The sequence below is a fragment of the Malania oleifera genome, chromosome 3, assembly GCF_029873635.1.
Source record: "Malania oleifera isolate guangnan ecotype guangnan chromosome 3, ASM2987363v1, whole genome shotgun sequence".
Lineage (NCBI taxonomy): Eukaryota > Viridiplantae > Streptophyta > Magnoliopsida > Santalales > Ximeniaceae > Malania > Malania oleifera.
This window is the reverse complement of record NC_080419.1, coordinates 61,782,363-61,796,171: the sequence shown is the minus strand read 5'-3', so window position 1 is coordinate 61,796,171 and position 13,809 is coordinate 61,782,363. Positions and strand designations below refer to the sequence as shown.

At 35.8% G+C, this 13,809-nt stretch overlaps 1 protein-coding gene across 2 annotated transcripts in view; it reads left to right on the top strand.

Moving 5' to 3' along the window:
* LOC131152287 (uncharacterized) overlaps positions 1-13,498 on the top strand; it is an 86,126-nt gene extending 72,628 nt beyond the window's left edge. The window contains exons 7-8 of one of the 2 annotated variants that reach the window (XM_058104097.1): positions 13,089-13,125; positions 13,218-13,498. In XM_058104097.1, coding sequence (XP_057960080.1) covers positions 13,089-13,125; positions 13,218-13,336 — 156 coding nt within the window. In that variant the 3' untranslated portion in view covers positions 13,337-13,498. The remainder of the gene's footprint in view (positions 1-13,088; positions 13,126-13,217) is intronic. The other variant, XM_058104098.1, reaches the window with a different exon arrangement.
* The last annotated feature ends 311 nt before the right edge of the window (positions 13,499-13,809 follow it).

The following is a 13,809-nucleotide window of genomic DNA, read 5'->3' as shown; positions in this document are numbered from 1 at the left end:
ATACCTTGAGGAGGGTGGAAATTAAGGGCACAACCTTTTGCCTTATGTATTAGCCAAGCCCCGGAAAGGACTTGAATAACATTAGTTATAGAATTTTGGAAAAAAGAAAAAAGAAAAGACAATTGCTGGATCGATGGGTCAGATGCCCTTAAAATGATCATTATTTTATTTGTTGGTAACACCTTCAAAACTCTGACAAAATTGTCTAATAAAATATATATACAAATTAAAACTGAAAAAAACTCTCTAATAAAATATCTATACAATCTTCATAAGCATTTGAGAAAACTCTAGGCCCGATGCTTTACTCCTTCGTCCTAATTTAAACCTCTTTTCAAACCATGGGCGCCTTCTAACTAAACAGAATCGCGGTATAGGGCACTTGAGCCTTTTAAAGAGATTAGGCAAGTTTTTATTTCCTTTTATAGTTTTTTAGATTGTATATGCCTCTCTTTCTTACAAGTCTTATCTAGTGTTACCTTGTTAGCCAACAAATTGGTAGTATGCTCATGCAACTTGAACTATTCTGTTGACAAAAGAGAAAGGGGGTGAGTAGTGGGAGTGGTAGTGGTAGTGGTAGTGGTAACATTATAATATTTATGGGAGGCTCTTTAAAACTGAAATCAGAATAGGTATTCTGTATTTCTTGAAATTGAATAATTTGTACAAGACAATACATGATACTTATAATACAATTGGGTATGCTAAATATGAAAAAAATCTCCTAAAATAATCTCTCTTAATAATAGACAATTCTCTACATAAATATCCCCTAAATCACTCCAAGATACTTAGGATTTCTACACCCCCTCAAGTTGGATCATTGCAGATGAAATCATCAAAACTCTGTCAGGTTAACCCTTTGGTAAAGATGTCTGCTGTTTGTTCCTTTGTAGGAATATAAGTCATACAAATGTTTCCCTCTTCAACCTTTTCCTTGATAAAGTGTCTATTCACTTCTACATGCGTAGTCCTGTCATGTTGAACTAGATTGAGAGAGATATCGATGGCTGCTTTGTTATCATAGTAGAGTTTGATAGGGAACTTCACTGTGATCTGTAGTTCTTCCCAAAGTTTTCGTAACCACAACTCTTCACATATCCCTTGTGCAACTGCCCTGAACTCGGCTTTAGCACTACTTCAAGCCACTACATTTTGTTTTTTACTCCTCCAAGTCACCAAATTTTCCCATACAAAGGTGCAATACCCAGTGGTAGACCTTCTATATTCTGTTGATTCTGCCCAATCAGCATCTGTGAAAACTTCTACTTCCTTGCTTTCACACTTTTTGAAGAAGAGTCCTTTACCCGGAGAACCCTTGAGATACTTGAGAATCTTGTACACAACCTCTAGGTGAGTCTTCTTTGGTGAATGCATGTGTTGGCTTACCACACTTACTGCAAATGCGATGTTGGGTCTGGTGTGTGATAGATGGATTAATTTACCAACCAATCTCTGATACCTTTCCTTTTCAACCGATATTCCGTAGTATTCAACTCTCTTTACTGCTTCAATGGGGGTTTCACTAGGTTTGCATCCAAGTAGGTTAGTTTCAGTTAGGAGGTCAAGGATATACTTTCGCTGAGAGACACTGATACCCTTTTTTGATCTAACAACTTCCATTCCCAAGAAGTACCGCATTCGTCCCAAATCTTTAACTTCAAACTCAGCAGCTAGGACTTTCTTCAATCTTTCCATCTCCACTGTATCATCTCCAGTTAGGATTATATCATCAACATACACTATCAGAATTGTTTTCTTCCCACTTTCAGATTGTTGGAAAAACGTAGTGTGATCTGATTCCTTGTCGATATCCTTGGTTCTTTATCACCATCGCAAATCTGTCGAACCATGCTCTAGGAGATTGCTTGAGTCCATATAGGGACTTCTTGAGTTTATATACTATGCTTTCTTCACCTTTCTTACTGAAACCTGGTGGTATCGTCATGTAGACCTCTAACTCGCCATTTAGAAATGCATTCTTAATATCGAGTTGCTAAAGTGGCCAATTCAAGTTGGTTGCCAAGGACAGGAGAACCCGAACTGTATTCAATTTTGCCACTGGTGCAAATGTCTATGTGTGACTAATGCCATAGGTCTGTGTAAACCCTTTTGCAACAAGACGGACTTTATACCATTCAATTGTCCCATCAGCTCTATACTTCACTGTGAAGACCCATTTACAGCTTACTAGCTTCTTCCCTTTCGGTAAATTCATAACATCCCAAGTTCCATTCTTTTCCAGGGCTCGCATTTCCACCATGATGGCTTCCCTCCATTCAGGAATCTCCAAGGTTTCTTGGATATTCTTTGGAATTTTTATCCTGTCAAGGTTAGAGATAAAAGCACAACACCCTGTAGACAGAGTTTTATAAGACATGTATTTTGACTAGAGATAGAGAGTACATGACCTAGTTTGTTTTCTGAGAGCAATGGGTAAATTGATGTCATCAGGAGCAGACTTATTAGAAGGAAGTTCATGGCCATTTGGATTTATTACCTAATTGGGATTGGGCGTGGACTCATGGTTGCTTGGAGCTATCACCGGTTCCAACTCTCTTGGTGCCTCAGATATGAGATTCTCCCTGTTCTTTGTTTTTGGCTTCCTTGAGCAAACAAGTATCTCCTTGTTATTTTTGTTTGCATCTCCCCCTGAGTTTAAGTGACATATCAGGGAATGGTGTAGTGTTGTTGATAGACTTAGTATATGGCACAAATTCATCAACAAAGAAATCAAAGAACTGATCCCCACTCCAATTCTCCCCCTAAAGAGAGGGCTTTTGGAAGTAAGGAGTGCTTTCAAAGAACATGACATCAAGGCTAACAAACAATTTTTTTTGTGACAAGATCATAACATTTGTAGCCTTTCTGAGTAGGAGAGTAACCAACAAAAACACACTTAATGGCACGAGATTCCAATTTATCCCTATTGTGAATCAACATGTACAAATGGAGTACACACAAAAATTTTTAGGGAGAGATTGGAGTTAAGCCGAGAGGTGGGAAAACATTCTTGGAATTTTTGGAGAGGAGTGGCAAAATAAAGAACCTTACTAGGCATTCTATTAATAAGATATGTAGCTGTTAAAATGGCATCACTCCAAAAATATTTTTTCATATTTGTAGTGAACATCAATGCCCGAGCTACTTCAAGAATATGCCTATTCTTGTGTTCGGCAACCCCATTTTGTTGAGGAGCATCCACACAGGAACTTTGATGGATGATCTTGAAGATAATTTTCCAAGATATTATTGAAATATTCTATACCATTGTTAGTGCACAAGATTTGAATGTGACTTTAGAATTTTGTTTGAATCATGGAGTGAAAATTGATAAAAATGGAACGGACTTCAGTTTTATCTTTCAACAGGTAAACCCAACAAATACGAGTGTGATCATCAATAAAAGTAACAAACCATTTCGTATGAGTGCAATTAAGAAAGAGTGGGCCCCCCCATAAATCACTATGAATCATAGTAAAAAGTCTAGATGGTTTGTATGTGGATTTTGGAAAGGAATTATGTTGGTGTTTTGCAAGTTCACAAATCTCACACAGAAAATCTGAAGATGTCTTATTTGAACAAATAGAAGGAAATAAATGTCGTAACTATTGAAAATTTGGATGACCCATCCTAGAATGCCATAACAAAATTTCACCATCCTTAGAAACAAATGCGGAATCACAAATAGCTGTTTGACATTGTTTACTCATATTTGCCTCCTCAAAGTAGTAGAGTCCCTCACACTCTTTGGCACTGCCAATTGTCTTCCCCGATGATAAGTCCTGAAAACCATAGTGAGAGGAAACGAATTTAGCAGAGCAATTGGAATCTTCTGTCAATTGGCTAATGAATAACAAGTTGCAAGACAACCTAGGGACGTGTAGGATAGATTCTAGAGTTATAGAGTCAGAGATTTTAGTACTCCCTTTGCTTGCAACAAATGAGAGTGATCCATCTGCAATTTTAACTTTCAAATTTCCAACACAAGGTGAATAGGATTAGAACAAATGATAGGAATTAGTCATATGATCAGAGGCACCGAAATCAATTATCCATGGTGATTTGTAATAAGAGATGGTATTTAAGACTGTCAAAAAATTACCTCGGTGGACTAAAGAACCAGAAGGAATACTTGTGGAAGACTATCCCAATGCTTGAATGGTAGAGAACATTTTATAGAGTTGCTCCAACTGTTCTGGACTGAATGCGCCACTTAAAGTGGAATTGTTATTTTTCTCACCTTGTGGTTTCTCGGCTGGGTTATGAATAGTAGCTTGGTAGCCACGATTTTTTTGATTCTGTCTCGGCTTCCAATCTACGGGTTTCCTATGTATTTCCCAGCAATTATCTTTTGAGTGGCCCGACTTGCAGCAGTGTTCACACCAGGATCTTCCTTTCTGCATTTTTTGGCTTGTCCCAGCAGGAGTTCTTAAAAAGAGGGTAGACATCTTGGGCCCATTGTTTTTGATCGGCTCCTTCAACATCACCTTGCAACGGTTCTCCTCTCGCCTCACCTCTGAGAAGACTTCCCAAGTTGAAGGCAGAGGACGTCGGCCGAAAGTCCTCCCTCGCACCTCGTCCAACTCTCGGTTGAGTCCGGCCAAAATTCAAAGACTCGTTCATTCTCGAGTATTTTCTTGTATCGGGTACCGTCTCCAGGGCATTCCCATTCTTCCTCAATGCTCAGGTAGAGTTCTTGTTAGAGATTCATCATCTCCATATAGTAGTCAGTGACGTCCCTTTCTCCTTGCCGCATCTGCCATAGCCGAGTTTTGATCTCAAAGATTTGGGAGTAGCTTTCAACATCTAAGTATGTCTCTCGGACAGCATCCTAGACATCCTTCGCTGTTGGTAGGAAAAGATAGCCCTTGCCGATTGAAGGTTTCATAGAGTTCACTAGCCATGCAGTCACCATGGAGTTCTCGGACTTCCACTTCTGTAGAGCTGCAGTGTCAGTTGAGGTGGGCTTTCTCCTCTCACCGGTAAGGTAGCCTAACTTTCCTTTGCCGTTAATCACGAGTTTGATTGACTGAGCCCATTCACGGAAATTCTTTCCATTCAGTCTCTCCACTGAGAGTGGGAAGGACGAGCTGTCTAGTCCATTCGAACTCAAGGTGGAGGTGGCTTCAGTTTCGCTGTCGAGAGCTTTAGAGGTGCTAAACCCTTTGCTGTTGACAGCTCCTTCTGCCATCGTTAACTAGGATTATAGAAACCCTAGCTCTGATACCATGAAATCAAAATAGGTATTCTGTATTTCTTGAAATTGAATAATTTGTACAAGCCAATACATGATACTTATAATTCAATTGGGTATGCTAAATATGGAAACAATCTCTCTTAATAATAGACAATTCTCTACATAAATATCCCCTAAATCACTCCAAGATATTTGGGATTTCTACAAAAACACTAGTTAGGACCCAGATGTGGGTGTGGCCTTGGCTGTTTTTTAGGGGCCTCTTCATTATTGATACTACTTGTGTTTATGTTCAAAGCGGGAAAAAAAAGAAAAATCCTTATATAGCAGTTCTACTCGTGTTTTGATTCCTATCTTATTCTCATGTTGGATAATTTGCCATAGCTAATGTTCATTGTGGTTGATCAGCAGTAAACTTTCTGATGCTTCCTAAGTTTGTTAATTTAGAAGAGTGGTCGCCTTCCTTGGTCAGCCACACCCATTTTTCTTACAACATTTTTCCTAAATACTTGAAATAAGCTGTAGTAGTAGGCCTCCTAATGCTTCTTAAGTGAGTGTGTGCTGTCCCTTACCACTTATTTGTTCCACTTCTCCTTTCCAAAAGTAAAAGTTGGGTTTGAGGTGACTGGTAAACTCATGTTTTGAAAAAAGAAAAGCTAACATTAAAGAAATTGATGATAAATCCAGGAATTCCTAATCTTTATAAGTAAAAAGCTGACTTCGCCCAAGCGAGTTAACCTCGTCTCCTGGTTTAGTGATGGAGAAAGTGCAGGTCCACCTTCTCTTCACTGGGAATAGATTCTAGTCTAGCTAAGTTTGAAGGACAAAAGCCTGTGAAAGCCAGAATCATGATCTTAAATTTCCATGAAATTGTCAAAATTTTCGTCAAAATTTCCAATTTCCGTCACCCTCGAAATTGAAGTGGTAGTTGATTTCCGTCTTGCATAATTTCCGTCAAAACCTCAACAAATCATCCAAAATTTATCGAAATCTCGAAATTTAGTAAAACTTATCAAAATTTTAGCTACACAATGAAATTTCCCTAGAATTCAAATGAGAAATTTAGGAGTGAAGTGAAATTTCTCTCTTAATTTATTTTATTTATTTTTATCAAAACAAAAGATTATTACTAGTGCTTTTGAAATTATATGAAAAAATAAACTTACAACAACATTTTATTTAACCATTCATGTCTAAACTATCATTATTTGCATAATAAATAATATTTAAATGATTTATGAATTTCATTTGTATTAACTGAATGTCTTTAATGCACATTATCTTACAACTATGTTTGATACACATACTATATTACAACTTTTCCACCTCATACACAACATAGATGTATTTAACTTGTAATATATTAGTTCTAAAACTTAAATTATTATGTTTGTTAACCATTTTTAAAGTTTCACAAAGAATTTCATGCTTTACTACTAATTTCTGTTATTTTTTAAAATTGAAATCAAAATTTCAGTCGAAATTACTGCACTTTCGAAATTTTAGTTGAAACCTAAATTTAAGACCTTTGCGGAAGTAGAGTCAGAGCAAATTTGTGCTGAGGAAAGAAAAACAAGTGAGTCTAAAGTGTTGATTGTTGATAAGGGGGTATTATTAAGATCCTAGAAGTTGGTGTGAACAAAATTCGAGGGAAAAACGAAGGTTCCAGGGGGATTTTCTTTTTTTTTTTATATGGGGAGTAAATCGAATAGGTTTAGGGGACAAAAGGTGTATGCTTGTAAGGCAGTTCAGGTGGGTGCAGAAATAAGGGAAAGAATTGAGAAGGGAGAGTCTTCTCGTAGAACAGAGCCAAAGTTTTAAGGAGAGCTTCAGAAGGAAAGTTGCACACTGTAAAAGATTCAAATGCTCATAGGGCTGCAATTAGAGTGGGGAAACCAAGTGGAAGTAGAAGAAAAAATAGGGGGATCTCTTGGATAATGATAGTGGAGCCCTTACTCCTTAGTGTGTTTGACTGTGATGGGAGGTTGCTTTTGGATGAAATTTGGGAACAATACAGATATGTTTCCGACCGTTCTAATTTACTTGGGGATTTTTCGTGTGTGCCTCCATCTCTGGTGGAAGGTTTGCAGGGAATTCCTATTTTTGATGATGGTGGTATGGAAAATAAGCTATAGTGTAATGATGGAATTCTACCTACACCTATGGAGATGTCCAGGAAGGATTTAGAAGGTCAATAATTGATGGATGAGATGGGTTTACGACTGAAGGTAACAAGTTCATCTTGATGGAGGTAAAAGTAAGGCAAAGGGTTGTGTTAGGTAGCTGACAGCCAGCATAAAATTTGTTAGATCACTATGATATGAATCCTTACCGAATATTTACTGGGGGCGTCCCCTACGAGCGATGTGTTGCACTTGAACCACCTGGGTGTAGTGAAAAGTGGGTGAGGGTGGGTTAGGTTGTTGCCCCGAAGCGACGCGCCATGTCGGCACCCGGGTACAGTGTCAAATATGCGAGGGTTCCTGCATCATTCTGGATGTGGGCAGGTAAAGACGTTAGTTCAGGAAACTAGGATTAGATTAGCAACTTGGAATATAGGGACACTTACGGGTAAAAACATGGAAATTGTTGATACAATGATTAGAAGAAGAATTAATATAATTTGCCTTCAAGAAACTAAGTGGAAAGATAAAAAAATCGATAAATTAGGATTTAAATTTTGGTACACTGGAAAAGAAAAACATAAGAATGGAGTATACATTATTATAGAAAAAAAACTTAAAAGATAGTGTTGTGGATGTAACTAGAGTAAGAGATAGAATTATAAAAATCAAGATGGTATTAGGACAAGAGATATTAAATATCATTAGTGCTTATGCTCTTCAAGTTGGCTTAGCAGAAAATCTTAAGAGACAATTTTGGGAAGATATGGATAGTATTATACAAGGCATACCAGGGACTGAGAAAATATTTTTAGGAGGAGATCTAAATGGACACGTTGGAAGAGATAATAAAAATTATGAGATGATACATAGAGGATATGGATATGGAGACAAAAAATGAGTATGGGGAGATGATCTTAGACTTTGCTATGTCATATGATTTTAGTATAATGAATACTTGCTTTAAGAAGAGAGAACACTTAATAACCTTTAAAAGTGGAAAAAATAGAAGTCAAATAGATTTTTTTTTTAGTTCGGAGGGTAGATCGTTTATCATGCAAGGATTGTAAAGTTATTCTTGGTGAAAACCTAGCCACGCAACATAGAGTCTTAGTGTTAGATATATGTATTAGAAAATGGAAGAAAAAAGGATAAAATAAACCAGTGTAGGAAAACTAGATGGTGGAACCTAAAAGGAGAAAATATAATAAAATTTAAAGATAAAATGATCAAAGATAGGATTGGACCATGGAGGATGGGATAGATACAAATACTCTTTGGATTAGATTAGCTAGCTCTATTAAAAAGATAGCAAAAGAGATTTTAGGTGAATCAAAGGGAAGATTCTCGAATAGCAAAGAGAGTTGGTGGTGGGATAAAGATGTATGAAAAATCATGAAGACAAAAAGAATTTGGTATAAAACATGGCAAAAATGTAGAAACAAAGATAACTTTGAAAAATATAAAGAGATAAGAAAAGAAGCAAAAAGGGCCGTTAGTGAAGCTAAATATAGATCTTTTAATAGTTTGTATGATAGATTAGGTACAAAAGAAGGGGAAAGAGATATATTTAAACTTGCTAAAGCTAGAGAAAGGAAGAGCAAGGACATAGGAAATGTAAAATGTATAAAAAGTGAGGATGATATTGTCTTGGTTAAGGACGAAGATATTAAAGAAAATGGCGAAGTTACTTTAGTAAGTTGTTTAACGAAAACCAAATAGAAGGCTTAAACTTAGAATTGTCAAATGAGGAAAAGACTAAAAATATAAGATTTATTCGCAAAATTAGAGCTAACGAAGTTAAGTTTGCACTAAAAAAGATGAAAAATGGGAAAGCTATGGGACCAAATAACATCCCAATTGAAGTTTGGAAATGCTTGGGTGATAATAGAATTATATGGTTAACTAATTTATTTAATACAATTGTAAAATTTAAGAAAATGCCAGAAGAATGGAGGAAAAATACTTTAATACCTATATACAAAAATAAATGAGATATTCAAAATTGTAATAACTATCGTGGAATTAAACTTATGAGTCATACGATGAAACTATGGGAAAGGGTAGTTGAACAAAGATTAAGGTTAGAAACGAATATCTCAGAAAATCAATTTGGTTTTATGCCTGAGAGATCTACCACAGAAGCTATTTATCTTTTAAGAAGATTAATGGAAAAGTTTAGGGAAAAGAAGAGGGACTTGCATATGATATTTATTGACCTTGAGAAAGCATATGATAGAATACCTAGGGAAGTGAGTTTTAGAAAAAAAAGGTGTATGTTGTAGGTATACTGATGTCATTAAGGATATGTACGATGGAGTAATGACTAGTGTAAGGACTATAAATGGAGAAACAAGAGAATTTCCAGTTACCATAGGTGTATATCAAGGATTTGCTTTGAGTCCTTATCTTTTTGCTTTAGTGATGGACCAATTGACTATGAGTATTCAAAAGGAGGTTCCATGGTGTATGTTGTTTGCAGATGATATTATATTGATTGATGAAACTAGGGATGGAGTAGAGGCTGAGTTAGAATTATGGAGAGAAGCTTTGGAATCTAGAGGCTTTAGAATAAGTAGAAATAAAACAAAATATATGAAATGTAATTTTAGTAATGATAGGAGGAATATTGGAGACAAAGTTAAACTTGATGATGAAGAAATAAATAGCATTTGTAGATTTCGATACCTTGGATCTATTATGCAAGATGAAGGAGAAATTGAAGATGATGTAATGCATAGAGTTAAAGCAGGTTGGGTAAAATGGAGAAGTGCTTCAAGTGTGTTATGTGATCGTAGAATACCCTTAAAATTGAAAGGGAAGTTTTATAGGACAGCGATAAGACTGGCTATGCTATATGGATCGGAATGTAGGTGACGAAGAAACATAATATCCAAAAAGTAAAAGTTGCTGAAATGAGAATGCTTAGATGGATGAGTGGTATAATATTGAAAGATAAATTAAGGAATGAATAAATTTGTGGTAAGTTAGGTGTAGCTCCTATAGAAGATAAGATAACGGAGGGACGACTCAAATGGTATGGACACTTGCAATGTAGGCCACATAGTGCACTTGTGAGGAAGAGTGACTTAGTTACTGTGGGGGGCAGTAGAAGGGGGAGGGGTAGACCTAAAATAACTTGGGAGGAGATAGTGAGTAAGGATTTAATATTCTTGAACCTTTCAAAAGAAATGGTCCATGATTGTATAAATCGGTGGAAAAGGATTCATATAGTCGACCCCACTTAGTGGGACTAAGGCTTGGTTTTGTTGTTGTTGTTGTTGGTGAACTATGGAGGAAAGGGTTTAAAGAGGGGTTTTCTTGGTTAATTCTTTTTTTGGACTGCCTGTCCTCGTCTAGGTTGTTACTTCTCTGTTCTCCATCTTATCTTTGTTTTTATAAAAATTAAAAAAAAAAAAAAAGAAAAGAAAAAAAGAGAGATTAATATATTCCAACAACCCATGATACTCTTTAAAAACATGAAGGACCACTCTTCATGTTATTCTATGCCTCTCTCTGTTCCTCTTTTCTGCACCTCTCTGTGCTTGTCACCCATCTCGACTTGATCCTAAACGTCATGCCCATCACAAAGGAGCACACTACTAACTAAAACAATGACATAATATAAATTTGTCAACTCACAAGTTTTTTTAATCTAAGTTTGCATAAATGAAACATAATAGATAGTACCTGGGCCAAGTGTTTGGATTGTGGGGTGGAAATAGGACATCCTAGGTTGAAACCCTTGTAACCAAAAAGAAAGTTGAAAAACTGCACATATAAAAAATTTCACTTTTTTATTCCTTTGCAAAAATTTGTGAATTTTTTTGCCTGTCACTCTAAATATTATATGTTACAAGTTTCTATTTAGTCTTATCAGTGGCTCTTTTAATGACACGCGAAGTGTGGGTGGTACACTGTTCAGTAACTCAAAATAAGCTCCTCATTGTCAGCTTAAAAGCCCCAGGGGCCAAATGGGACCTGGTTTCATTAATATGGCAGGGTTGATAGTTGCATGTCTCTAATCTCTTCCAAAGAAGAGGTTGTGGGCTTTTTCCAATCCCATGAAGCTTCTCCCAGAACTGCAAGAATGTTTTAAACAACTTTTGTGTATGTGTGTGTGTGCGCGTATGTATATATAAACGATGGCTCGTTGGTAATCTATGCCAAAATGAAATATGATCTGCAAATGAATACTCTTTAAGTTGTGGCTGATCTCCAATATTTGGTGATGAATGAACCTGCCAACTTCAATCCGCTATTATTTAACGTGAAACATTTATAGAATAGAAGAAACGAGCTCCGCAGAGATGGGAATTAATTATAGTACTTGTTTATAAATTTCTTTTAGAATCATTTTCCACAAGCAGCAAGCATTTCTGTGGTCCCCAAATCACAGACTGTAGTGCTATCCCAAGGATTAGGTGGTTAGTCATCCAATTACTGCATGATTGAGCATTGGAAGACAATCAAATGAACTATGAGAAATTAAATGAAATGCTAAGGGGCTGTTTAATCTATAAGATAATTTTTAATTTCAATTTCCTGTTTTTCAAAGAACTGCAAAATTTTCACATTGTTGTCTGGATTTCCAACATTTATATGGAGAACTTGGGAAACAATAAAAAGAAAAAAATATTTTTGGATTTTTTTTTGTACAAATACTGGAAAATTAGAAACAATGTGGCATTTTATAATTATTTGAAAATTGAAAATAAAATATGAAACCTGTTTTCTACAACTAAACAACACATAAGATTCTGTGTTTTCCCATTTCATTGCCTCTTTTCTTTGGTGAAATTTATGACAGTGACCAGAAAATGACTGTAGCAAACCTAAGATCTTTAGCCATTTCTTACAGAGGCCTTTTGAAATTAGAATAAAAATACTTCAACGTCTTGAGTGACGGAGTCCCTACACTGCATTTCTGATGAAAATCCTGTTTCCAACTGCAATTTAGCTCTACAGGGATTATCTGCTAACTGTGGCCAATGCCAATATTTCAGTATTGAGAATATTATATGTTTTGACCCATAATTTACTATTAAATTATAGAAGATAGATCCATATTTATCTTTGATTGCAATGTTACTGCTACATATACCTGCTGCCCCAATTCATTGTGCCACATCAATTTCAATAAACTCATCCATTGGATTGTCAAAATGGCTGTAGTCATATCATGTCACAAGACTCATAACTATCTACAATCATACACTTAGCAGTCTTAAATAACATATTCTTGTTTGAAGACGCCATTGTTCACATGAGATGCAATTATATGTGCCCCTAAACATTTCCCTCATTTTATGTAGACATTTTGGGCCTTGAAGCACTTGCCAGATTTAACCCTTTTGTATTTTCCTATTTTATCATCCAGATTTGTCATTATTTATTTCTTTATTTGTACTTATATTTTTGTCATTTTCCTTGAAAAGTGCTTTTACCTTTTTTGTGGTGCTAAGTCTTGGAAATACACGAGGAGCTGTTGGAGAAGCCAAATACACCTGGATGGCATTTGGATTGCATTGAAAATTAAAAGTGGTTTAATTTTTTTTTATATATTTGCAGACAATTGCCTTGTGCAACACTCATTTTGCTTAGTTCTTGTGCTCAATTTTATTCCGAAATATATGAGTACTCCTTTCATAATCCATTTGCAATCTCTGCAATATGTGGTCTCCACTATATAATTCATCTATGCATTTCATGTCGTACCAAATTTTGTTCGAGGAAAGCAATAATTTCTTTTTCATTTTTCACAGGCGGGATTTTTGGAAGCGATAAAAAATATAGCTCCAGGTATTGTGTCACTATTTTATGAATTTGCTTCTGTCTGTGACCTAAGTTCTTGAAAATTTGACAGAAATTAGTGTCACTGTTGCTGTGCGCAGCTTTGGGGGGTGTAAACCTCAAAGCATTGTTGGACGATGCAGCTGATGAAACTGGAGGGAAGGTTCTGTTGGATTTTAACGATCAAACGGGTGATAGAATTCAGATCTTTCTTGAGTAACTTGTCCCTGAATTTGGACGAGCTGCTGTGGGCATCTTTAATTTGTATAAGTAATTGAATAAATATACTTATATATCGATATCTGCATCATATGATGAGCTTGTATGACTAAAGAAAGACATTAAAATGGCTGGCAATTTCTGTCAGAAGCCAGTTCATCAATCTCAGCTGGAATTTTCAATTAGTATGCATGGATAAGCATCATATTCTGAATCTGTTCAAGATTAATCCACCTATTGAAAAAAAAAAAAAAAGGGGGATGAAAAATGAGTAAATCTTTGATTTCTTCAACTTTTTCAAGTGATGTTGTGGAAATTGAAAAGCATGAAAATTATAGGTTAAGATCAACTAAGAAATGTGCTGGAATCTACTAAGCCATTGTAATATTGCAAAATAAATAAATAAATAAATAAATAATCCTCTAATCTTATGATAATTTTTATGTTTCTCAGGAGAGCGTAAGACTATGATAA